Consider the following 24,658-nt stretch of genomic DNA (forward strand, 5'->3'; position numbering starts at 1 on the left):
CGCCATGGATTACTTTATGATCACCACCGAGGAACTCAAATCATTCCATGCAATAGATAGAGAGATCTTCAGCAGGCTGGTCATCAATCTCCGGCGAGACGTCGCCGTATCAATGCGTGTGATTGCATTCTGGATATGGCTGGAAGAGTTGGGATACCCCAACATAATCTTGAAGATGTTGCCGCTACCAGACTCAATGGTTAATGTATTAGCAGAAGAAGCAGCTTCTTGCTTGAATTATGTCTCTGTGAACGTGACTCGTCCCAGTTCGCGAAACAGCAACGATACTCCCCTGACTTCTGGACTCATGAACAGGAACATTTCTTTCCAGCTTGTCCATGAGCGCAGGATTTCTGCAGTTCAAGTCATCACGAAGACGGTTAACGATGTCTTGGCAAGAGCTTTTGAGGATATCGCGCAGCAGGCAAGGGCAAGTGGGTCGTCTGGTTCTGGTCGGAATGTGCTTGCTGGAGACTCAAGCTTGAATCCCCGCGCCCAACCATGGAAACCCAACGCTCAGGTCTCTCATGACGATCGAACCATATTTATTACATTCTCCCGCGGATACCCAGTTGGCGAAAGTGAAATTAGGGGATACTTCAGCAGGTTCTCTCTCTCTCTCTCTCTCTCTCTCTCTCTCTCTCTGTAGTAAAGCAAATTAATCTCTTGATCTTAATTTGTTCTTGCAGACGGTTTGGTGAGTGTGTGGAGGCCATCCACATGCAGGAAGTGGCTGTGAACGTCCAACCTCTATACGCGAGAATGGTGCTGCGATCAGCTTCGACAATGGCACGAATTCTGGAGGGGAGAGAGAGGGCAAAGTATGTAATCAATGGAAAGCATGTTTGGGTTAGGCGTTTTGTACCCAGACAGCAGATGCGCTCTTCCCTGCGCCCATGAATGATTTATTCATCTCTGTTCAATAATAAGAGAAATAATTTGTAGACATTTCTATTCTGATTTTGAGTAATAAAAATGCAACAGTATACAAGAGTTCAGCCACAGTTTTGATAGTGTTTCAGACCCGGATCGGATTGGACGACTGAGCCGTTCAAGACTTGAAATATTTAGCCCTTAGAACTTTAACCCAAAGAGACTAAGACTACCAAATTTTTAATGATAATAAAGAACATCCCAAGAATATAAATTAATAATATATACTTACTGTTGACTTAATAAGCAATGTCAATTTTCCTAGGACTTGGATATACCAAATAAGTGTCATCTACATAAATAGTTGTTCTTATGACATCTATAATGTATAGAAAAGTTTTTATTTTTTTATTTTTTTTATTTTGTAATATAATTATTCAAAGAAGAGAAAATTGAAAAATACCTATGAACACGTTTTTACCTATATATGTCATGATTTTGTCAAATGTTACAACATTATACTTATATGGCAATATTTCTATGTAATTGTCTAGGTTATGTATAATCAGTGTCCTTACTGAAGTGCAAATGTATATTATTTGGAATCATGATATATTTAATTTTGATATACAATATACTATTATTCCCTCACTATATTTAGTTTTGTGCTAAAATAGTGTTAAAATTAATATTAGTAAAAAATATTTAGTTTATAAATAACATTCAAATTTAAATTATAATGTGAGCGAATTTCTTAAATTATCCTTACTTTTTAATTATTGTCTTAGTGTACTCTATCTGACAATTATTATTATCATAAAATTGTAACCAAAAAGATAAAATGTCCCTTTTGCCCTTATTCTTTCCTTAATTCCGTTCTCATCAAGCCTCTTCTCAACGACCTCAATCAGGTTCGTTTTGGAGCTCTTTGTTAAATGCCCAGCTTTGGTTCGTCTATGCTTATGGATCCCTGATGACTTCCGTTACAAACTCAGTTAGCTCAATGACAATTAAGCAAAACATTCCTGACATGACTCCCGTTGCGAAAGCAGTGAATAAGATCGATGACACCGTAAGAGTCAAAGGAGTTCAGAAGCTGAAAGAAAACCTTCCCGACTCAGAAGGCTGGAAGGAGATCAGTTGTTCCGTTAAAGATGTGATTGATGGACCTGCCGGCGAGGTGGTCTCCAAACTCTTTCCAGGAACGCTTTCTTAATCTTTTTTTTTTCTTCCTTGGGTCTCTTATTTTCATTGTTTGGAGTTGATCTTTGTGGTTCCATTATACAATAAAGAATGCAAGTAAATTCAGAATATATTCTTTGCAATCCTTCTGCAATAGCTTCAACATCAAAAAACACAACAAACTTATTACACTGTTTGTCCCGAGCAAACACCATTAATCTTCTCTGGTTCATATGAGCCATCAACAAAAATTTTCATGTGCAGATGCAAATCATGGAAGTAAATTTTGTTAAAAGAAGTTGTTTCTAGTGAGCTTTGGGAAACTTTATGCAAGGAATTCTCTCAATTACTCGATAAAATTTCTCCAACTTGTTATTTTGAATTTGGCTTTTTTATCATGATATAGAACACCATTCCTCACATCCCGTATATAGCACAAAGCTATCTAGAACAAACCCATTAGCTCTAGTTTCTCTTTGATTAAATTCATTAATTTTAGTTGAGTCCACTGAATCACTATCAAGTAGCAGAAGAGCTGATCCCTAATTCCTGGGTTAATGCCGATCTAAAGACAACCAAATCATGATCGTTAAAGGGGGTGAGTTTGCTGAACCAATTCCTCCAATCAAACACCCATCATATTCGCTCTCAATTTTTCCTTTATTTCTTTTTCAAGATTCTGAAGTGTAAATTTCCACCATATATATGGAGGGTACAGGTGATATGTGTAGTTGTGCCTTAAGAGTCATTAACTTGGGGCCTGTTTGGCATGTCTTTTCGCGTGGTCTTTTGGCTGTTTATAAATCAGGAAGACTGATTTTCAATTTATTCCCGTTTGGCTCGTGAAAAACTTAGCCGCCAAAAGACGGAGCGCCAAAAAGACACGAAAAACCAATTTTGGGAAGATTCAAATGAAGCTTTCCGCATCTTTTGCATTTTATTCTTAGGAAGAAAGACACAAAAAGATATGCATCTGCCAAACGTACTTCGAAGTGATCTTCATGTAAAAGATCAATATCTTTTGCATGTCAGAATTACCAGAAGATCTTCTCAAAAATACATGCCAAAAGGACTAGGAATGGGTCAATCTTAAATTCGTGGGCACATCAGCAGATTTGTAGGAGACTTTTTTAATGTTCGTTGGAGTCCTATTGTTTTTCAAAAAGATTTTTCTTTTATCTAATTCAATATTATTTAGAAATTAGAGAAAGGATGGAGATGGAAAGAGAAGCAGAATCACAATCACAGGAAGGATCAGCTCCCGAAGATGATGACCAAGAATTGCTCTATTCAATGCAATGCGAGCAAGAGAAATGGACAATCTTCTATAAGTGAAAGGTCTGACCTTCCTTAGCTTTATAACCAAACGTCCATTGTTTTCTTCATTTTCGATACAATTTGGTTTACAAAGTAAAGGTACAAATAGGAGTTAAATACCTATCAAATACAGGGATGACTTATGGAGGGTCTGGTTGCTTCCGTCATAATTGGTGCTTTAACCTCAACCTTCTTTAAAGCTTCCAAACCCAGGTGTAGATCCATCCTGTCCCACTAGGACAGAATGCCATTGACCAAGGATTTAAAACTTGTAATTGTACTAGTCTCTATCTTTCGCCTATCTTTAGGTTTGAAAACAATCTCCTCAACACTAGCAATCAATCCCTCATCTTCATACGATGCTCACATATAAGCATCGATTATGATGGATGTAGCTAGATCTTTATGGCCCCGTGAAGAGCTTATACATGTTCTTTTCTTTTCTATCTTTTCTCTCTTTTTTCATGTTATGCATTTTGGTGACCAAACTAGGAGCATTTTATGATGGGGTAATGCTTGGGTTTGGCCGTCGTCCCTATAACAACTGCATTCGTGACTGAGATTCATGAGATGGTTACTGACTGCGCATTACAAGGCTCCCGAGGGCACCAAAGCCTAGGGTATGGGCACACACACACTTGAATTCTCTTTCCTTTCTCTCTTGTTGTGACCTCGGCATTTTATCAGTCCCTGGCTAACTTAACTGTCAGAATCCTTGCCCATGGAAACACTTTCAGGGCCTCTGGCATCTTTCCACACCTTGCAGGTGGGACCCTCCATCACTTGACCTCGGAAGTTACCAAGTTGCCTTCAGCTCCAGATTTGGACCAACAGGTAGGATTTCCTCATGCTTCATTTGTTAATTTACCACTAAAAATGGTTTAATTGGAAGATTTGTTTTCTTCCACTCTTTGTTTTCTAATGTTAAGTTTGACACTCTTTATAACCTTCAAGGTTTTGAATGCAAGTTTAGGCTTTAATAGTTGAACTTAGGTTGTCCCCCCTTCGTCCTGATTCAAGATCCAGATCAAAGTGCATTTTTGTTTGGATCCTAGATTGGAAAAGAGGTAATTTGTTTTTTCCTGCTATGAGTTGTCTCTAAATAGACTATGGATTTGAACATGGATTTAAGGTCTGATTTTAAAAGCTTATGTGAAATTTCAAGGGTTTTGATTTAGTTTTGTTATCGTAAAAGGCATTATATGTATTTGAAATTTGATGAATAATAAAGGGTAAAATAGATATTTCAATATTTTTCATCAATGTTTGACAATGATGTCAATTGTCATAAAACCTAAAGGTACTTTAAGGGATTTTGTAAATAGTAAGGAAAGTTTTAGTCAATTTCCTAAAACGTAAGGGTAGTTTAAGAGATTTCCCCTTTTTAAAACAAAACAAGACATATCGGCAAACTAATATTGCTTTTGCCAATGTTGCAGTTATAATTGTTTTGAAAAAACAAAATAATAACATGGGCAAAAGAACTTAAGGAATCTTAGGAACAGATTTAAGAGATTAAGAAATACAATTGAAAATAAAGCCAACTTTAAATAATCTGTAATTTAGAACAACCCTGTATACCTTTCCTTCTAACAAGATTTAAGAACTCCTTACGCTTTTGCAGTTTCTCTTTTTTTTTTTTCCAAAGTCAATTGCAGCAACCAAAGTATAAAAATCTACAATCGAATTTGTGCCTTAAACTTTTCTATGGCTTAGACTTGGGAAGAGAATAGATTCTTATTGTCCACACCCAACCGTCTCTTAAGGAAAGAAACATAAAAAAAAAAAAAAAAGAATCAGATGTATGTTAACAGGATGCCACAAGATGTCAAGTAACTACAATATCTAAAGGATCCAAAGATTAACCAATCCCACCTAACTTTCCGTTTTATTATCATCCTTCATACAATAAACTTGCCGTACAACTATGTTACAGAATTTTCCTTTTATGGGGTGTTCTTTTTTCAGATTTTGAGAGGGGGGAAAGCTGGTCAATGGGATTTTGGTTCCCATTGACTAAGAATTTCATGTTCTTTTTTCAGATTTATGTAAGGACCAGGGAAAGTTTATTTTACTAGGTACCACTTACCCGGGTAAGTGATACCCATCTCCTAGGTGGATAAATAACTTTCCCACCTAGGGGGAAAGTTGCCAACCACTTGAATTGGACAAAAATGTCCCTTTTAATAATAGATTTTTATGGTTAAAATGGTCATTGCTTTATTTACATGAGAAATAAAAGAACATGGGTAAATGCACTTACTCGGGTAAGTGTTTCTCAGGAACTTACCCAAGTAACTGCATTTACTCGGGTAAGTAACTTACCGAAAAGTGAACAGAGCCTTGAAGATATAATCCAAATGATATTCACCTATAACATGCATCTCTCCCTTTTTCCCATCTACTCTAATTCTATAGGTAAAAACCTCCTCAATCTATCCATCCCTTGTTACCAATTATTGAATTGAGGTACCCGATAAAAGCCACATTGAATTATCTATAAGTCTCCAATCCTAGAAAAAAAAAAAAGTCTCCACTCCAAAGTATACCTTGACTTGCACTCCTATTAGTAAATATAATGTTTTTGATTTTAGTCCTATTTATTTTAAAACTTCCAAGGCATTTATCTATAAGTTTAATTTTTCATTTATTCCTTCGTTGTTTCCATCAAGTAATATCATCAACAAACAAACAATATGCACCATCATAACTCTAACTTCAATGTCTGTAACAGGTGTTTCCAACATTGATGGTAAACCCCACATATATCCTTAATCAGATCTTTATATTTTTTTAAAACCCTGAACCCTAGCATATGTTTTCTTTAGATCAGTAAAAACCATATGAAGATCTTTCTTTTCTTTCTAAATGTTTCCATGATTGATCCCCTTGACATAAGCCCAAAATAGTTCTCTGATCTACTTGTATCATGACATAATCTTTACTCAATTATTCTCCCAAAGTGGCTCATGAGAATCCCCTAAAACCTAAAGCTCTATCCTTCCAATGTTAAATTGGCAACCAGGAATGGCTCTATTTTGGATGTGAACTTAAAAACTGTAAATGGTCGCATCTTTTATAATAAAGAAATATTATTCAAGAAAAAGCGTACAAAGGATAAGCTGGGAGATGAAAAAGCACCCAAAATAAAATTATTGATCAGTACTCTATATCTTGGGGGTTGTGTCAAGTCAGTCCCCGAACTTTAAATGTAGTACCCTGAATTTTTGAAAATTGTCTAATAGTTTCCTACAATTAGTTGACTGCTAGTCAACACTGTTATCGCCATTGCACTAGACCTATTTCCATCCAGAGACTTTTTAACGAGCTTCATTGTAGTAGAGGAAGCCTTAAGCTTTGAACAATATAATTCTTCATCCAATTCCAGTTGATTGTCCGGTTACAGTTAATTGTTGAACAGGAGAGCTTGAACAGGGGAGTAGGAGTTTCAACAGTTGATCTGTGTCCAATTTCATAACCCTTCTTCCCCTTTTTTTTCTTTTAACACTTGGACAAAATGGATAAAATCATAAAAAAAATACCATAAAAAGGTAATTTTGTCATTCTAAAATTATTTAATACGCACCTCATGTCACATGATGGTGTTGAGTGACGGTCAACTAATAGTAGGGACCTATCAGACATTTGAAAGTTCAAGGGTTTTGAAGTTTGGGAACTGACTTGACATAACCCTAAAGTACAGGAATTTTCCCAAAAAAAAAAAGAGCAGAAACAAAATTACATCATCAATGTCCCATGGACTCAATATTAATTACATTACATAACTCAGAGCCAAAAGATTCCTTGCTGTGTGTTCAAATTATGGGAGAATCAGGACTCATTCCATAATCCTATTGATCATGCATCAAACAAGTTTGATGGTGTAGATCTGTTAGTAGGCTGGAGTTTTGAAAATGTAAATGATCGCATTGATCATTCCATTTCATGCCGTCAAACAAGTTACTGGTCAACTTACATTCTGTAGTCAAAGCCACTGGGGCAGTAAAATCAGAACGCTCCTAGAAATATTACATTGTCATAGTCAACAATCATCCCCAGGGTCAATACTCTGAATGTATCAGATCCCTAGCAACGCTGATACTTTAAGATGCCAAAGCCAAGAACCACCAATGACCGTTTGAAGAACTCACCAATAAAATTCCAAGTTCAACATGTTTGATGCCATGCATCTTTGTCCATGAGATGTGTCTTGGAACTTAAAATGTATATTGGCATTAACATCAAGTTAAATCCATTAATCTTAGGAGTGCAACTTGGGTGGGCTCAGGTTGGAGATTTGTTAAAATCTGGACTATAAATTCTTCAAATCAGATACCCAGCTTGAACCCTTAGGTAATCTGATTCTACCAGCATTAACCATAATTAGTAGGAGAAAATAGAAACTAGAAAGATTCCTATAGACCAAGGTTAAAAGGATCATGTCGGAAAGTCTGAATGGTAAGACATTTATATACATCTTAAACAGGAAACCACACTATAAAAATATGATGACTTTGATGGAAGGTAAGGAAAAAATTAGTAACAAAACCGTTACAAAGAAAGAAAAAGAAACAAAAAGAAATTGGAAAAGGAAAAAAAAAAAAAAAAGAGACAACAATAACATCAACAACGTGGATCTAAGAATCATGAGCAACCAAAACATCTCCTTACAGAGCCAAAGCAGTGTTCAAAGAAACCGGATGGCACTGGTGATGGTTGAGGCTCTGGTTTTTTGGAAGGAAGATGCTTAAAGAATGCTCTCACTGCTCCTGATACTCCATCCTCAGATTCCATAGCCTTGGCTAGTTCAACAGCTCTCTCCTTCACCTTCATTGATTGTTAATAGGTCCATTTAAGTATTTTCTTTTGCTTCCTCCATCGAAAACTTTTCTTTGCAAAAAGAGTTGAAGGATCTGGGTAAGTATGGACAGCACATAAACAGCTCTCTCCTGCAGCTGTTGTTCCAGCACCACCATGATGTACCTGAAAACAAAATTGCATGTGAATGCCATTTCCCCATTAAGATAAAAAACTAGCATACAGAACTCAAGAATCATTACAAAAGGAATAGTCAACAAGTCAAAAGAAATTTATTTGATCTGAAACCAAAGATCAATTGGGATTTTGGAACTAGTTTCAGTACATTGAACACATCATAAAAAAGAACGCATGTATACAAGCACTTCGAAAAATACAGACTTGCTCAACACACTTTCACATTACAAACTTAAGCAGAAAGCCATTGATCCTTGTCATGGAAGTACAACAAATATGATCCAGGAACTTCTTTAGTTTTCTAATCACTCTTATGGTTCTCTTGTTGTAGTTTCAGATTTATGTTTCCCTTTTTGGTACAGAAGCTGATTATTTGCAACACCTCACTGAATATGGTTCGTAAACAATTTATAAATTTGGCTTATCCAAGCACACCATAAAAATTCTGTAATGAATTAGGCTTATCCAAGCTTATTCTTATTTTTCTAAACCTAAGTTAAATAGCCGTTTCTACAGTTGGTAGTCCAGTATCTCAATATCTTTATTTTCCAAAAAAAGCCTAATCGATGTACTTCAATTCTTGTTCAATAGGTGAAGTGATGTCTAGTCAATTTGATTAGGCCAGGCAACAACTCCGCCCTGGCAGGGCCACGACACAGGGACTTTGATTTAGCATAACATCCATAACTATAAATAGAGCAATGAACTACACAAAAGGTATGAATAAATAGAATTTCAACATAGATGAAAATAAAACCAAGTTCAGAATGACAGTATTTCACATAAACTTAAAGAAATAGGAAAGAATAAAATAGCTTCAGATTTGGAAATTTCCCGGTGTTGACATGTCTCAGAGTCAATTTGGGAGGAAAACAATGCAAGAATTATTCAAGAACAGTCACAATTAGTGGGGGATTTAATAGAGAGCATTTCAATGAGAGTAGCACATTGGTTCAAGTCAACAAAAGATTACCACGTATTCAGTTCTGAAGACATAATTAGGAGATAGAATGTAATCAATGCTTTTTTTTTCTTTTTTTTTTTTGTTTTGATAATTGAATTTTATAAATCAAGAATATATAACAGTACAAGTACCCCTGAGAGAAGAGTGATATGCAACCTCTCCCATCATAAAATTAGCATTAATAGCCTCAATTACAACTGAGCCCAAAATAATTGATTCCTATTCGCCCCTTGTTTAGCTAGAGAATCAGCAAAGTATTAGCTGTCTTCCTCACCCAATGTATACTTAGTGTTATAATTAGTGTCTGCCATGTTTTTTTTTATCAGCAATTAGTGTTAGCCATTTGAATTTCTTAATTTCATTCCTCTAGCACCAGATCACAGACTCAAGTTCTTTCAGTGACCCCACTACCAACTTAGAAACACCTGGATTGCCTTGGCTGCTCCCACCCATCACATACAATTTTACAAAAGCTTCCAGAGGGGGTTTCCATACTGTGTTTTTTCCTTTCTAGAAGAGCTTCTTGCTACCATGGCCCAATCCTTCCAAAAGTCATCAAAGGAGAATTGTGAAAAGGTGTTCACAGTTTTTAATCAGCGGATTGCCCTCGTAGACACACGTTCTTTAACCACATCCAAGCTTCATTCCTTCTCTAGGAAAATTCTTGCATTCACTTTTACCCAAATAGTCCAGATCAAAGCTTCTCTTATGCATCTCCACATGGTTCACTCCCTTTTCTTAGGTAATGTAAAAGTAGAAGGATCCAAGAGACGACTGACCTCCATTGGAAACTTCCACCTGCGCCCAAATAAAAAAACAACCATTCCCAAAAAATTGAACTAAATTTGATCGATACTTATTCAACTATAAGAACTTTTAAGCTTATTACTGCTAGTCTTCCACTTCAGCCAAATTTCATTAAACTCCATTTTTATGGTTGCAGCCTTGACAACTCGGGATATTCATGCAATGCAGGATATTTAGGAAGAATGAAGTCAGGTTCTTAATTTATCTACCCGGCGTCACTTGGCAATGGAACTTCAGTGCAGACTGAATTGATGTCAACTACAAGGGCTGAGACTGGAAACCTCATTGGGATTTCACAAGATTAGAAATTGAAGGGGATTCTCAAGTGGTTATTAGATTGATGAGAAAGGAGGAATCCTAGTCTTGGATGTATCTCAACTCCATCAAGAAGGCAAGTGCCAGCTTTACTTGGAAACTGCTGGCTTTCACAGTTATCTGTTTTTTCTGATATTAATAAGCAAGCATTGATCTGTTTTTCTTTTTTATCTAATGAAAGTAAAATATTGTATCCAGAATAGAAGATAGAACACAAAAAAAGCAGCCAAAGCCCCCTAGAGCTATAACCCTGAAAAGAAAAGACAAACAACAGAACAAACACCAAGGCTACACCAGAAACAGCATCAATATGTTTCTGATAGAGAAATACCTACTACTGTACTACGGATTGTGTTTCCTACTAAAGCATCTCTTTCTGTTAGGTTGCCCAACCACATGAAGGCATGCAAATGCTCTAGAAAAAGTGGATGTTTCAATTACAAACAAATGATGGATTTAGTGGAGGTATGTTGTTTGTTAATTTTACACAGACTGTATTGCACCTTTCTCATCTTTTCATCACTAAACCCAATTATGTATCCTTTAGAAAAAGAAATGGATCTTACCACAGCCCCGCATTGTAAGAATAGCCAGTCATGAGGACAGTTATCCAGAAGATACACAAAATCCTTTGATTCTGCCACTACAGAAAGATAATTCAGGTAAACGACACAGTACTTCTACAGGTAGTCTAAACTTAATTAAATAGATGAAACTGTTAAAATCATCATGGTTACATTAGAAACATTTGTGATCCACAAAATGGAAATTCAAACTTACAGTTCCCAAGACCACCCCAGCCCTTGTTAGTAATGCCTCTCTGTCCAGTTTCTTCCAGTGCCTCTACAATTATTTGGGTCATCTTCTCAGGGTCTTGAACAGGCTGTTTAAAATTAGCAAAAATTAAAAAATATAGAATCCATAAAAGGATCCAATCATGCAAGGGGTAAAAGTAAAATATGAAGAAGGCAACCGAACATAAGGGAATGTAACAAGACATAAGCACTGATTTTGGGTTCTATACTATTCCACAACCAAGTCATGATTTGAGCATCTTCTTGTTCCCAATCATCAAACCCTGGAGAGTCAACCGGCGGCTTCTCATCTCTTACATGCTTTACTTTCTTCTTTGCCTTGAGAAAAACTTCCACAGATTTAGCCCATGGAACATAGTTCTCCCCATTTAACTTAATTGAGGTCATTTGTACCCCTAGGTAGTCGGAGGAAATTACTACACTAGGTTTCTGATCATTGTAGCCATCTCCTATTGCTGCCATTGTACTCTTTCACAGTTGCCTCTAACTTTACTTCTCAGCTACAAGCTGATTGATGTTGTTCATAGTTTGATATTTCAGCACCTATTGCAGCCCCTAAACACAACAGTGGAAGCACACACTTGTTCTTATTCACACTACTGCTGACTTCACACACTTATGTCCCACATAAGCATCAGTTTACCATTCACTAATCACAAGTAGGCCCTCTTACAACCACTCAAAACAAATTGTGCATCACAAGCACCACAACACAATCAAATCTGCTGCACCCAGTTCAGACTTGTTTAACACACTTAAGAGGGCATTACACAACCACAAGGAGTTCGGCAAGGTCACTGCATTCTACCTTACACCACTGGGCCACTTACAGTAGCCCTAACACCACTTAACAACTTACAGCAGCCCTACACCATTCAACAACTTACAGCAACCCTACACCATTCGGCTACTGCACACATAGCCCTTCCTAGGGCAACAATGAACCTAGTTCTCTAGGTTCTAATCAATACTAACAGCTTCTTGTAGGGTTTCTACCCAGTAATATAAGTAACACCAGAAGAAGAGAGAACCGACCTTCCTTTGAGAATATCAATCAACCATTCACTGCTGAAGTCACTTTCCTTGTTGAAGAAGGTTATGTGCAGCAGAGAGACAAGGTGTAATGTTTCTGACCTAGGGCGAACCAGTTCTCTCCATTGACTGACCAGAAATGAAGGTGAAGAGTCACGAACAATGCTGAGGTGCTTTACCAACTGACGTAGGTCAGGAGCATGGCTCTGATACCATGTTTCGACTGCTGCTACAGTAGTCCGAACAGAAAGAGGAGAAGAAGAAGAAGAAGAAGAAGAAGAAGAAGAAGAAGAAGGGTCTGTCGAAAATCTGATGGTTAACCCATCCAGTCGACCCCCTTAATCTATATTAGATTCTAATAATGTTTACAAAGACAGAAATGCCCTTACTTAAGTGTAGGGCAGAATAACTCTAATAACACTGCCACGTAAGCAAGTTACTTAATAAATAGAAGAAGACTAAACCACCCCTATTCGGCACATCTTAACAAGAAGAAAGAGTTACAACAGCTTCCTGGTGGACCTCATCGGGTAGAGATACAGCTTACAAATCCCAAATAGATTGAGAGCTAAGAAGCTGAAATACATTCTGGTTTTTAAATTCGGATAAAACAGAAAGCCAAGAGGCAAGTCTATTCACTGCAATCCGTATTAGGTCTTCAGGATCTCTAGCTTTGTTGCAGAACACTCGATTATTCCTTTCTGACCATGAAAACACTAAAATCGCTGCAGGAATAGTTTTACAGACCAGCTTCCCTTTCTTTCTCAGACCAGGTAACTTCCAACAGCACAAAACATCCTTGAAAAACCCAGGCATGACCCAGCTAATGCCAGCCGCCTTGATGAAGTGCTCCCAAATTTTAGCAGACACAGGACAGTGAATGCTGAGATGATCCACAGTCTTTGGCAACAGTCCACATAGGCCACAATTCAAATCTGAAATCTGGACTCCGTGCCTAGCCAGATTAGCTATTGAGAGACATTTATTTAAAGCCAGCACCCAGACAAGAAAGTTATCCTTAGAGGGGCTAGTTGGATTCAACACCTGCTTACTAGGGAAGCCAATAGTGTTGCCTTGATTCAGTTTAGAAGCCATGGACTTGACTGAAAAAACAGCCATCTCCACTCCATTTCCACTTCCACTCATCCTCTACATTTGCTGAAACAGACTGACTTTGCAACAGCTGTAATAGCTCCAGCAGCTGGTCCAATTCCCAATTATAGAGGTTCCATCTAAAGAGGGGGCACTAAGCAACTGAGTTTTCCATCCAATCATAGGAATCAGCAACTGAAGCATCAGGGTTAAGGGCACATTAAAAGAGACTAGGGAAGGCCTCGGCAAGGGGGATGTTCAGACACCAGGATTCTTTCCAAAAGCTCAATCTATTACCATCCCCAATTTTGTACTCCAGCCCTTCTGAGAATGCAGGAAAAGCCTTCATAATGCCCTTCCACAGAGAACATCCCCACACTTCAAAGGAATCCAAAGATTTCCAATTGCCCCAGTCCACACCATATTTAGAAGCTATTAGAGTCCAGAACCAAGCATCTCCTTCAGAGCCGAATCTCCAAATCCACTTAATCAAGAGAGCAGAATTAAAGACCTTTAACTTCCTTATTCCCAGGCCCCCTTACTTCACAGGAAAACAGACCTGGCCCCAATTTACAAGATGGATTTTCTTATCCTCTTCCCAGCCCCTCCACAAAATAATTATTTCAAGAGATTCTAATTTATTGGATACTTTGGAGGGTATGGGAAAGAAGGAAAGAAATTAGGTAGGAAGGTTTAACAAAGTGCTTTTTAGAAGGGTCACTCTGACCCCTGAGGGGAGGTATTTGGCCTTCCATGAAGCCAGCTTCTTCTCCATTCTCTCCACAACTAGTGCATTTTTCCCCAAGAGGGAGCCCCAAATATTTCCCTGGGAGATTATTCACCTGACAAGCCAAAATCTCAGCCAAATCATCCAGATTGTCAACTTGCCCTACAGGAAAAATTACACTTTTCCCCGAGCTTACTTCAAGGCCTGACACAACTTCAAACCAGCACAGGATGCCAAGCATAGTTTCCAGCTGATCTGGGGAAGCATCAATAAAGCATAGGGTATCATCAGAAAATTGGAGAGATGAACCTTCTTCCCACCTGGAGAAATCTCAAATCCATCCCACAAACCATCTACAACAACCAACTTACTGAACTGAGAAAAAAACTTCCATGAGGCAGATAAAAAGCAAGGGGGAGAGGGGATCCCCTTGCATAATACCTCTAGAACTTTCAAAGAAGCCAACCACTTTCCCATTGATTAAAACTGAAAATTTAGGAGAAGTAACACACATTTTCATCCAGTTCCTCCATTTACGCCCAAAATTCATTTTTCAAACACAAAATCAAAACATCACCAGTTTACATGATCATGTGCTTTCTCAATATCCAATTTGCAGACCAGATCAGGTTTACCATCCCTCCTTCTAGACTCAATTAGCTCATTTGCAATAAGCACACTATCTAACATTTGTCGTCCTGGGACAAAGGCACCTTGGTTTTCAGAAATCACATTGGGCAATACCATTTTCAACCTCTCAGCCAAGACTTATGCCAGGATTTTACAAAAACTGTTGAGGAGGCTTATAGGCCTGAATTCCTTTTAACTTCACAGCCCCAGAAATTCTGATCATCAAGTTGTATCAACTACTTTTTAATAAAATTTAATAAATTTATTTTCTTCTGATAAAAAAATATTTTGATAGTAATTTTTTTAAATATTGACTACAAAATGCTCAACAGTTTTTGTCCTGAGGCCCAACCTTGGTCCAGCCTACCGACTGAGCTATCTTCGGAGTCATGCATCCTGTTACAGGCAATGCTGTAGGCTTCTGTGTAATTGATGGTGTACCAACACACAGCACACTTGGATGTTGCATATGGCAGTTAGGGATGAAATTGGGAGGATTCTGATTGAGAAGATGATATGGATTAGAACTTTCTGGAAGATTCGGCAAGATAATAGTGGATACAATTGCAGCTGGCGGCACAGATGTGGGATTCAACAGCTTCAAGGAAGTAGAGGGCACCAGTGGCAACAATAACAGCAATAGTAAGGGATCCCAAAGGAGACAGCAACATGAGACTGGGCAGTGAGTAGGCCTTCTAGGAATTGTGAAGATTGATGTGGATGTGGTTGATGCACAGGGTATTAATGTTGGAGGAGAAGTAGATAAGGCCATGGACCTCATAGCCCTTGTTGAGAAGGAACTTAGTAAGGTAGGAAACATCTTAGCCAGTTTTACCAGCGACCAAGGCTAATCTGCAGCCTTGTAGAGTTGTTGACATTGTGTCACTACCATCAATTATAGCAGATGCAGTTCCGGATTGGGATAAGTCATTTTCGGATGATGCAATTTTTCATTCTTGCTACTTATAAATTTATACTCCTAGTTTTCTCACTCTACTTTTTTGAGACGTTCAGGTATATGCTGTCGAAGAGAATCACCTGATTGAATCATCCAAGACTCTGCCACCTAATGAGCTCTATAGTAGGGATGCTTAGGGGTCCCAACTAAAAATCCCTGAAAACTGGATATTCTCTCCAACACTTTTTTCTCTTTATGTCATCCTTCCTCTAGTTCAAAAACTTATAATCCAGTTTTGTAGAGGGAGATGTAGCTCATATAGTTCTTACTAAATATTCCTTCGTATTTATATTTAGGACTTTTTCTTCATCTGAACCCTAAATCTTACTCAAGCAGACAAAGATCCTCTTTGGCATGAAACTTTGTGTTATGACTAGTAAGCACTTCTCATAAACAAAACTTGGACTTAGTCCCCCCTTCCCCTAATCATAAAATCAATGGATATAAGAACCTTCCATAGATTCTCAATGTCTAGTACCTTTGGTGGCATCATCTAATAAAAATCCTTGGGCTATAGACAGGCATATGAAGTTAATTGTAATTCTACAGGTTGCTTTAAGTATCATAAAGTATGACTAGTCACTAATGATTTCAATTTCACTTAGCACTTGATTTAGCCTTATCATCAAGCAGTAGAAATCTGCTGAATCAAAAAATATGAAAGAAAAGTAGTTTCTTGAAGAGAGAAGGAAGAGAGAAGGAGAAGAAGAGAAGAAAAGAAGTTGAAAAGAAAAGAGAGCAATAATCAGGATGCCCCCTTCACTTATTATTTATACTAAAAATAATAGAATAGTACAAAGACAACTATGTCCTTATAGGGCAGCAAAACAGAAAACAGCATATATAACACTCAAAAACATAATAAAATTTGGACTCGCATAACAACTGTGGTCCCCACTTCCTATCTAACAACTAACATAAAACATCTACTCAGAAAAACATCATAAAACTGATTAATCTTCAACACTCCCCCTCAAGTTGGGAGTAAATGTCAGACATTCCCAACTTGTGTAGATCATGTTCAAGCTTGTTCTTTGCCACCCCTTTAGTGAGAACATCATCTAGATGCAACTCTGAAGAGACATAAGACAAACAAACTACTCCGTTTGTTACCCTTTCTCTTACAAAGTGTTTCAACTTCAATGTGTTTTGTCCCATCAAACTGAATTGGATTGTGAGCAATATTGATTGCAGCCTGATTGTCACAATACAACATCATAGGTTCCTTTGCTTTCACCCCAATCTCACTTAAAAGAGATCTAACCCAAAGAAGTTCTAAGACACTATGAACCATGGATCTATATTCAGCCTCTGCACTTGACCTTGCCACAACCGCTTGCTTCTTACTCTTCCAGGAGATCAAGTTTCCACCTACAAAGGTACACACTCCTGATGTAGACCTCCTATCATCTAAGCATCCTGCCCGGTCTATATCTGTATAGGATTCTAGCTTCAGATTCTCATGATTTGAGTAAAGAATGCCTCTGTCAGGGTGCTTTCTCAGATATGCAAGTATTCTCTCAATAGCTTCCCAATGCTAAACCCAATGTGCATGCATGTACTGACTCACAACACTAACAGCATAAGAAATATCTGGTCGTTTCATACACAAATACAGCAGTCGGCCCACCATTCTTTGATATCTCCCCACATCCTTTTACCAACTCACTATCCACACCATTAATTTTATGATTTGGATCAGAAGGAGTGACTGCTGGTTTGGTCCCTAGCTTCCCAATCTCCCGCAGTAGGTCAAATACATACTTTCTCTATGAAATGAAGATCCCATGCTTGAATCTTGCAACTTCAATCCCCAAGAAGTATTTGAGCTCACCAATATCTCAAATTCTTGCTGCAATGATTTTTTGATATCATCAATCTCCTCTAGATCATTTCCTATCACCACTATATCATCCACATACACAATCAAAATTGACACCAGAGCATCTCTCCTCTTCACAAAGAGGGTTTGATCAGATTGTGTCTATGTATATCCAAAATAGATGAGTGCCCCTCTGAACCTGTCAAACCAAGCCCTACGTAACTGTTTTAGTCTATACAGAGATTTTTCGAGTCTGCACACCTTTCATTTACAAACATTTTCATAAAAGCCTACTGGAATGTCCATATATACCTCCTCCTGTAAATCACCATTGAGAAAGGCATTTTTGACATCAAGCTAGAATAAAGGCCATGAATAGGTGGCTGTTAGAAATAAAAGGATACGAACTGAACTCATTTTAGCTACTGGTGCAAAGGTTTCTAGATAATCAACACCATAGGTCTGAGTATACCCTTTTTCTACCAACCTTGCCTTGTACCTCTCTATCTTGCCATCAGCCTTATACTTCACTGTGAATACCCATCTACATCTGACTATCTCCTTGTCTAGGTTGAGATCAATTATTTCCCAAGTTTTGTTTTTGACCAAAACATCCATCTCATCTTGCATGGTTGTTTTCCACTCAGGTTTGGAGAGAGCCTCAATAACATTCCTGGGTATAGACACAGAATCCAGGGAAGAAAGAAAAGCACGGTAGGAAGGTGATAAGGCACTGTAGGAAAGATGGTGTGAAATGCAATGGGTTGTATACTTTCTCTTCCCCTTACGAAGTGCAATGGGAATATCAAGGTCAATGGGATCAGCTACAACAATGGTGTTAGGGACAGGAACATTATCATCAGAAAACATAGCAGGCTTAGGTTCAAGAGGAATACCTGGAACTGTATCTACCAAATCTGGAGTTTCAAAAGGACTGATAGAGAGTGGTGTGGGTTGAGGATGTGCGGAGTCAACCATCATCTGCCAATGCGGATATTTCTGTGAGGCTGCCCGTAGTGGCTCAAGTAATGAAACCGGAGGTGCAGGTGTCGGCTGAACTGATGGAGGTGCTGGCTAAACGGATGGAAGCACCAAAGAAACAGGAAGAGGAACAGATTGTGAGTTCTCCTCCCCAAAACTCTCCCCCTGAGGAGAACCACTCGAGAAGAAGAAGGTGGATTCAAAAAAAGTAACATCCATAGTGACAAATCTACTCCTCGACATTGGGTCATAACAGCAATACCCCTTTTGGTTCTGAGCATACCCAAGAAAAAGACATTTCTTGGACTTAGGATCCAATTTCTTGAGATGAGGGCCAAGAATGTGAACAAAGGAAACACAACCAAAAACCCTCAGAGGTATATGAAATATCTCCCCATCTGGAAAAAAGAAGACTAAATGGCACCTTAAACCCCAAAGTTCGTGAAGGAACACGGTTAATCAAATGCACAACTGTAAGAACTGCATCCCCCCAGAACTGCATAGGAACTGAAGCACACACCATAAGACTCCTTGCCACCTCCACAATGTGTCTGTTTTTCCTCTCAGCAACTCCATTCTGTTGCGATGTATATGCAAAACTGCTCTGATGAACTACACCATATTCTAAGAGATATGTAGTCAGGTCCTCAAAGTACTCTCAGGCACCATCTGATCTAAAAGCCTTACTTCTCACTCCAAATTGTGTGAGAACCATCTGGTGAAACTGTCGTACCAAGTCAGGAACCTCATCACGTGATCTCATCAAATATATCCAAGAATATTGTGCATAATCATCCACAAACAAGAGAAAGTAATGGAATCCTCCCATGGAAGGGATATGATGCAGCCCTCATACATCAGTTTGAACAATATTAAAGGCAAAAGTACTTCTTTTATTACTTGATTTAAAAGACTGTTTACAATGCTTTCCTAACTGACAACTCTCACACTCCAAAGTAGATAACTGAACAAACTCAAACAACTTTTGGAAAAGACATTTCAAAGAACTAAAAGAAAGATGTCCCAAGCGATTGTGCCAAAGCATAATCTGGTTCACTGACTCTGACCCACTACTACTGCTGCTGCTAACATGATGGCCTGATGTCTCAGAATCTCATCCAGAAAGTAGACTCCATTCACCTCACGACCACTCCCAATCATCTTCTTTGACTCTATATCCTGCAAAACACAATTACCAAGAAGAAAGGTCACGAAACAATTCAATTTTTTTGTCAAAGAACTAACAAACAATAGGTTGGTATGAAGTCTAGGGACATGTAAAATAGAAGACAGAGTTATCTAATTGGCCACTCTAATTGTCCCCTTCTCAGCAATGGGCATATGTGAACCATCTGTTGTAGAGAGCACAATTAATAGGAACTGAAAAAGGTAAGGGCATTAGTCATGTGCTCAGATGCTCCTGAGTGTATAATCCAGAGAGGTCCCTCCTTACCTGAAGTGGATGCAAAGTTTGCAATTGCACATGAACTACCTGTATGTGCAAAGGAAGTGGTGTAGTTGGCTCCTGCATTCTGCTGTCCATCTAGAAGGTTAGAGCTAGGTGAATCTTTCTTACTCATAAGCTATCCAAATCTCTCCAATTCTGTTCTCACTGCTGCTACTGCAATGGATTCCCAATCAGTTTGAAAAAGAGGGGCCAAAGAGTCTCCTATAGTGGCTACATTTGCATTTCCCTTCTTGTTCCTTATCCAGGCAGGCATAAGATTTGGATGAAACTTCCAACAAGTGCCCCTGATATGCTTAGGCTTCTTGCAATAATCACACACAAAGTCTTTCTTATCTTCCCTTCTAATCTCACTACTCCCCCTATCTCCATTCGGCTTAGGTTTTGTTGTACCAACCATAGCCCACTGGTCAATCCCAAGCTGTCTCAACATTACATTCCTCCTACTCTCCTCTCCAGAGACGAAGGCATAGGCCTGAGAGAGTGTCACACCCTCCCTAGAAAGAATATGCTACCTAGCAATGTTAAATTCAGGGTTCAACACTGCTAAGAACTCAAAAACCATATTCCTCTCTACCAGTCTGTGATAAGTTGTTGCATCATTTACACTTTCCCATACCATAGTTTCTAAGTGGTCTATTTCCTGCCATAGGGTTTTCAGCATAGAGAAATACACAGCAAGAGGTTTTTCTCCCTGTTTCACACTAATCACCTAATTTCTTAACTGATAGGCTCTGGCTTCATTTTGCTTCTGAGAGTAGGTTTCAGTCACTCCATCCCAAATCTCCTTAGCAGTATTAGCCCATAGGAATTTTTTTGCAATATGAGGTAACATAGAATTACACAGACAGGACATTACCATGTAGTTCTCCTGCACCCATCGAGAAGAGTCTGTATCAGGTTTCTTCTCCTCCCTAGTGAGATACCCTAATTTTCCATAGGCACCAATAGCCATCTTAATTGATTGTGCCCACTCCAAATAATTTGTACCATCAAGTTTTACTGTAGTAATGATCTCAGACCCAAAAATATCACTACTACCTCCAATACCCAGTCCCACAGTACCAGTAGATTTCATCTCAGTATTCCAACTCTCCATCTTACTTTAAATAGTTCAATAGTAAGAAAAAATAGATTAAAGACCCTCAAAAATTAATTTAATATCACACACAGAAACCAACCCTTCCGAAAGAAGAAAACCCTATCTGGGGAGAAATCTCTCTTCTCCCCACGCCTCCCAACAGAGAGGAGTGATTTGATCACTCCAGGAGGCTCAAAAAATTCCAACAACCAAACTGCCCTCTTCAGAAAATCAAAAGAAAACTAACAATACCTGGGCGCCCAAGATCAGATCAAAAACAAAGCGTCCAACTTTTCTGGGACTCTTCCCCATACTCTAATTCTTCCTGATTTTGATGTCGAGCAGTAGATCACCTTCTTGATGACTAGATCCCACCAAAAATCCAAGAACTGGGCAATTTATAGCAGATCGATCAGCCCTTTACTACTTCATGCAGTCGGCTGATCTAGGGCTGCATGAGAATGCTTCAAGAAACCCTAGCCGATGCTCTGATACCAAGTAGAAATCTGTTGAATTAAAAAATATGAAAGAAAAGTAGTTTCTTGAAGAGAGAAGGAAGAGAGAAGGAGAATAAGAGAATAAGAGAAGTTGAAAAGAAAAGAGAGCAATAATCTGGCTGCCCCCTTCACTTATTATTTATGCTAAAAATAATAGAACAGTACAAAGACAGCTATGCCCTTATAGGGCGGCAAAACATAAAACAGCATATATAACACTCAAAAACATAACAAAATTTGGACTCACATAACTACTATGGTCCCCACCTCCTATCTAACAACTAACATAAAACATCATAAAACTGATTAATCTTCAACACAAGCTTGCACCATTCAGACTCAAAGTCATGTTCTCGCACTTGTCATCCCAAGATTTTACAACCTTGAATTTTTGTAGATAAAAGGACACAAGATTATGTTTATTGCCTATAATAGAACCACCCATGTCCTTAATTATTCTCCACCCGGAATCAGAAGTATTGGTCTTTTCTTTACAAACTTAATTTCATCTATGGCTAGATTGACACTCATGTGCCCACTTGTCACGATACGCTTGTGCTACTCTTAATATGTCGCTGGCATCAATCATCACTTTGACAAGCTCCAACACCACAGCCATTACTTTTCTTCTTGCATTTTAAAGTCCAAGTTTAATAAGAAGGGAATATCCTAATAACTTCTTCGCATATGAATGTCCAGTACTGCCACTGAATGTACATCACTCAGTCCAAATATACCCTCGATCAACTTCATCAATAAAAACACTTTTCTAACCCCATATTTCCAGGATCAAAATCCTCTATTGGCCATAGGCATCCTCTTTCCATAGTCTTGTATCCTGTTGGAATTTTTCAATTCATTAATGTGACTCATCCCAGTACTGTTGGAATTTTTCAATTCATTAATGTGACTCATCCCAGTATCTCTTATGTGATATGAAAAACTATCAATTCATGCGTGCAGTTACAACCATTCACATCGTTGCTGCTAAAAACATCTTAAGATACCTCAAGTACACATCATCAGTCTGTGTCTCCATCAAAAGCAATCTTTCATACTTGGCCTTCTGTGGTACTGATTGGGCTGGATGCCTCAATGGTTATTCTTCCTCCACCTTTGTTTTTGTATACTCATTTTCTAAATCTGTCTTTTGGCATTCTGAAGAGCATCTCATTGTTTCTAACTACAGAGCAAAGACCAAATTTTATGATATTGACTTTTACCCAACCTTTTTGCACTGCTTTGTGATAATATTAGTTCAACTCACTTTGCTGCAACTCCCGCCTTTTGTGCTTGTCCAAACGCATTAAAATTGATTGTCATTTTGCTCACAAACAACTAGTCACATTGATTGCCATTGACTTTGTTAATGGTATTGATCAACTCCCTGAGGTTTTCAGTAAATGTCACACATTCGTTTGTCTTTTACAGCTTCAGATCAACCTCTACAATCTTCATCCAGCACAATCAGCTTGCAGGGAGGATAAGAAACATAAATGTGATTTTATTTATTTGAATTTTGCACTGGTGCATATTTTCCAAATATGCATTGAAATTATTGTGGTGTCAATTGGCCTATGTCGTAATTCCCTTAGGGTTTTGATAGTCAATGGAAACATTCTCTAAGTAAAGCTTTAAGAGTTATTCACAATTCACACAATTCAATACTAGATACCCTCTAAGATCTTGCTGATCAAAAAGAGATATTAAAGCATGTATTTACCTATCAAACATGTCCTACAAGGAGACACCCAATGCTGAGTTTGGGTAAATAGTATCTTACACATTGCTGCAACCATGAAGTTTTAACAACTGATTTTACAAGTAGGACCAAATTATTTTTTGAAAACTCCCATGTGTGAGGATAGGTGGCACAGACTGTGATGTGCCTAGCGTTGGCAGTTACTAGCAAATCCGGACTCCATTCTAATGTCTACCGACCTTAATTCTGTTTAGTTGAATAGTTCGATATGAATTATTTAAGGGGGTATTATCCAATATGTATGATTTTGCTTTTCCAAAATAAAAACAGCTGCACAGTTCTTTTTCTTTTGAAAAACAAAATCATACATATTGGTGAACAACCCCCCCCCCCAACTAGAAAAAGAAAAAGAAAAAAACGTCCTGAAACGTTTCTGGTTAACTTCACCGCAACCACAATCCAGTTACTTTTACTGAGCAAACACTATTCCTCCTCTGCCCTCCAAAATACAGAAACTGTGGAGTCACCAGAAACAAATTGTTCATTAAGCAGCCATATATCATACTGAGACGTGAACAAGAACCACGATTAATCTAACGTTCAACTAGCTCTAAAGTCTAAAATCGAATTAGAGAATTTTCAACTTTCAAACTAATTGAATAAACTAAAGACTCACTCCCCAAGTTCAAGAATTGATAAAAACATGAAAATAATAACTCGTTTCGACCAATTTCATGAAACGGAGAAGCAACAACCACCAACCTGAGGAAGAACTCCCTCTGTTAGATAAAGAACTGCCCACTGCCTCTCTGCTTCCCAATTCACGGCCACTGCCGCCTTCAACAATTTCCCCCCCATGTCCAATAGAGACCTCACCTGAAGAACTATCAGAAGAACTCCCAGGATGCTCCCCCGATTCCTCCATCCTCGCTACCGCCAATTGGCTCTCAGCTTTGAAATTATCGATGCTGAAGTCTACAGAACCTCCCAGAAATATGGTAAACAGACTGAAAGAAGCAAAGTTGCCCCACTTACCTATTCCTTTTTGTAGTATAACCAAAATTAAAACCCTACAAACAAGATTTACGTGGCGGATTTTTGGAAGTTGGGTGGCCGGAAATGCAGTTGTTGGGATCGTACTTGAACGTGGAGGGTGGTCCGGTCGGTTCAAGTGTGACGGTTGCCAGGTGGCCCACAGGTCAGTGGGGAACGGATCGAATGTAGGGATGATTTATGTAAGTTATAAAAAAGTTAAATTTGATAATATATAAATATTAATATATTAAGATTCGTTTGATTTATAGTTAAAATTAGAATTTAAATCTGGAATCTGAACTTCCTTGTCTTAGACAGGAGGGAATGGCCATTCCGTGAAATGGAAGAATTTATATAAATATTTTACA

The 24,658-nt window shown here is 38.3% G+C and overlaps 2 protein-coding genes and 1 long non-coding RNA gene across 7 annotated transcripts; 2 read left to right on the forward strand and 1 right to left on the reverse strand.

Moving 5' to 3' along the window:
* The first annotated feature begins 16 nt into the window (after window positions 1-16).
* On the forward strand, window positions 17-2,089 carry LOC148865195 (uncharacterized). The gene is made up of 3 exons (XM_088976361.1): window positions 17-606; window positions 690-861; window positions 1,817-2,089. Exons 1-3 carry the CDS (start codon window positions 17-19, stop codon window positions 2,087-2,089), a joined length of 1,035 nt encoding a protein of 344 aa, XP_088832487.1.
* A 955-nt stretch (window positions 2,090-3,044) lies between these two features.
* LOC148865196 (uncharacterized) lies at window positions 3,045-10,621 on the forward strand. Of its 2 annotated transcripts, XR_016110631.1 has the most exons (4): window positions 3,045-3,393; window positions 3,865-3,992; window positions 4,110-4,206; window positions 10,275-10,621. It is a non-coding gene; the product is annotated as an uncharacterized LOC148865196 (long non-coding RNA). The 2 variants fall into 2 exon arrangements; XR_016110630.1 differs by lacking the exon at window positions 3,045-3,393 and having other exon boundaries at window positions 3,504-3,992.
* On the reverse strand, window positions 7,818-24,406 carry LOC148865197 (sterol 3-beta-glucosyltransferase UGT80A2-like). 4 transcript variants are annotated; one of them, XM_088980620.1, is made up of 4 exons: window positions 24,018-24,406; window positions 11,234-11,296; window positions 11,020-11,096; window positions 7,818-8,355 (listed from the first exon to the last, which is right to left on the reverse strand). In XM_088980620.1, exons 1-4 carry the CDS (start codon window positions 24,178-24,180, stop codon window positions 8,212-8,214), a joined length of 447 nt encoding a protein of 148 aa, XP_088836746.1. In that variant the 5' UTR covers window positions 24,181-24,406; the 3' UTR covers window positions 7,818-8,211. The 4 variants fall into 4 exon arrangements, with proteins under 4 accessions (XP_088836746.1, XP_088836745.1, XP_088836743.1 ...); XM_088980619.1 differs by having other exon boundaries at window positions 11,020-11,090; window positions 24,018-24,254; XM_088980617.1 differs by having other exon boundaries at window positions 11,234-11,336; window positions 24,018-24,254.
* Window positions 24,407-24,658: the final 252 nt, after the last annotated feature.

The sequence above is a fragment of the Nelumbo lutea genome, chromosome 3 (assembly GCF_056320005.1).
Source record: "Nelumbo lutea isolate HS-2025 chromosome 3, American lotus-T2T, whole genome shotgun sequence".
Lineage (NCBI taxonomy): Eukaryota > Viridiplantae > Streptophyta > Magnoliopsida > Proteales > Nelumbonaceae > Nelumbo > Nelumbo lutea.

Bases quoted from the DNA above. Each gene is read 5' to 3' on its own strand.
- LOC148865197 (XM_088980620.1), bottom strand. From the start codon at position 24,180: ATGGAGGAATCGGGGGAGCATCCTGGGAGTTCTTCTGATAGTTCTTCA. The intron at 11,097-11,233 runs GTAAGTTTGAAT...ATCTTTCTGTAG, and splicing joins CTGGGGTGGTCTTGGGAACT to TGGCAGAATCAAAGGATTTT. The intron at 8,356-11,019 runs GTAAGATCCATT...TTTTGTTTTCAG, and splicing joins TCTTACAATGCGGGGCTGTG to GTACATCATGGTGGTGCTGG.
- LOC148865195 (XM_088976361.1), top strand. From the start codon at position 17: ATGATCACCACCGAGGAACTCAAATCATTCCATGCAATAGATAGAGAG. The intron at 607-689 runs GTTCTCTCTCTC...TTGTTCTTGCAG, and splicing joins ATTAGGGGATACTTCAGCAG to ACGGTTTGGTGAGTGTGTGG. The intron at 862-1,816 runs GTACCCAGACAG...TTAAATGCCCAG, and splicing joins ATGTTTGGGTTAGGCGTTTT to CTTTGGTTCGTCTATGCTTA.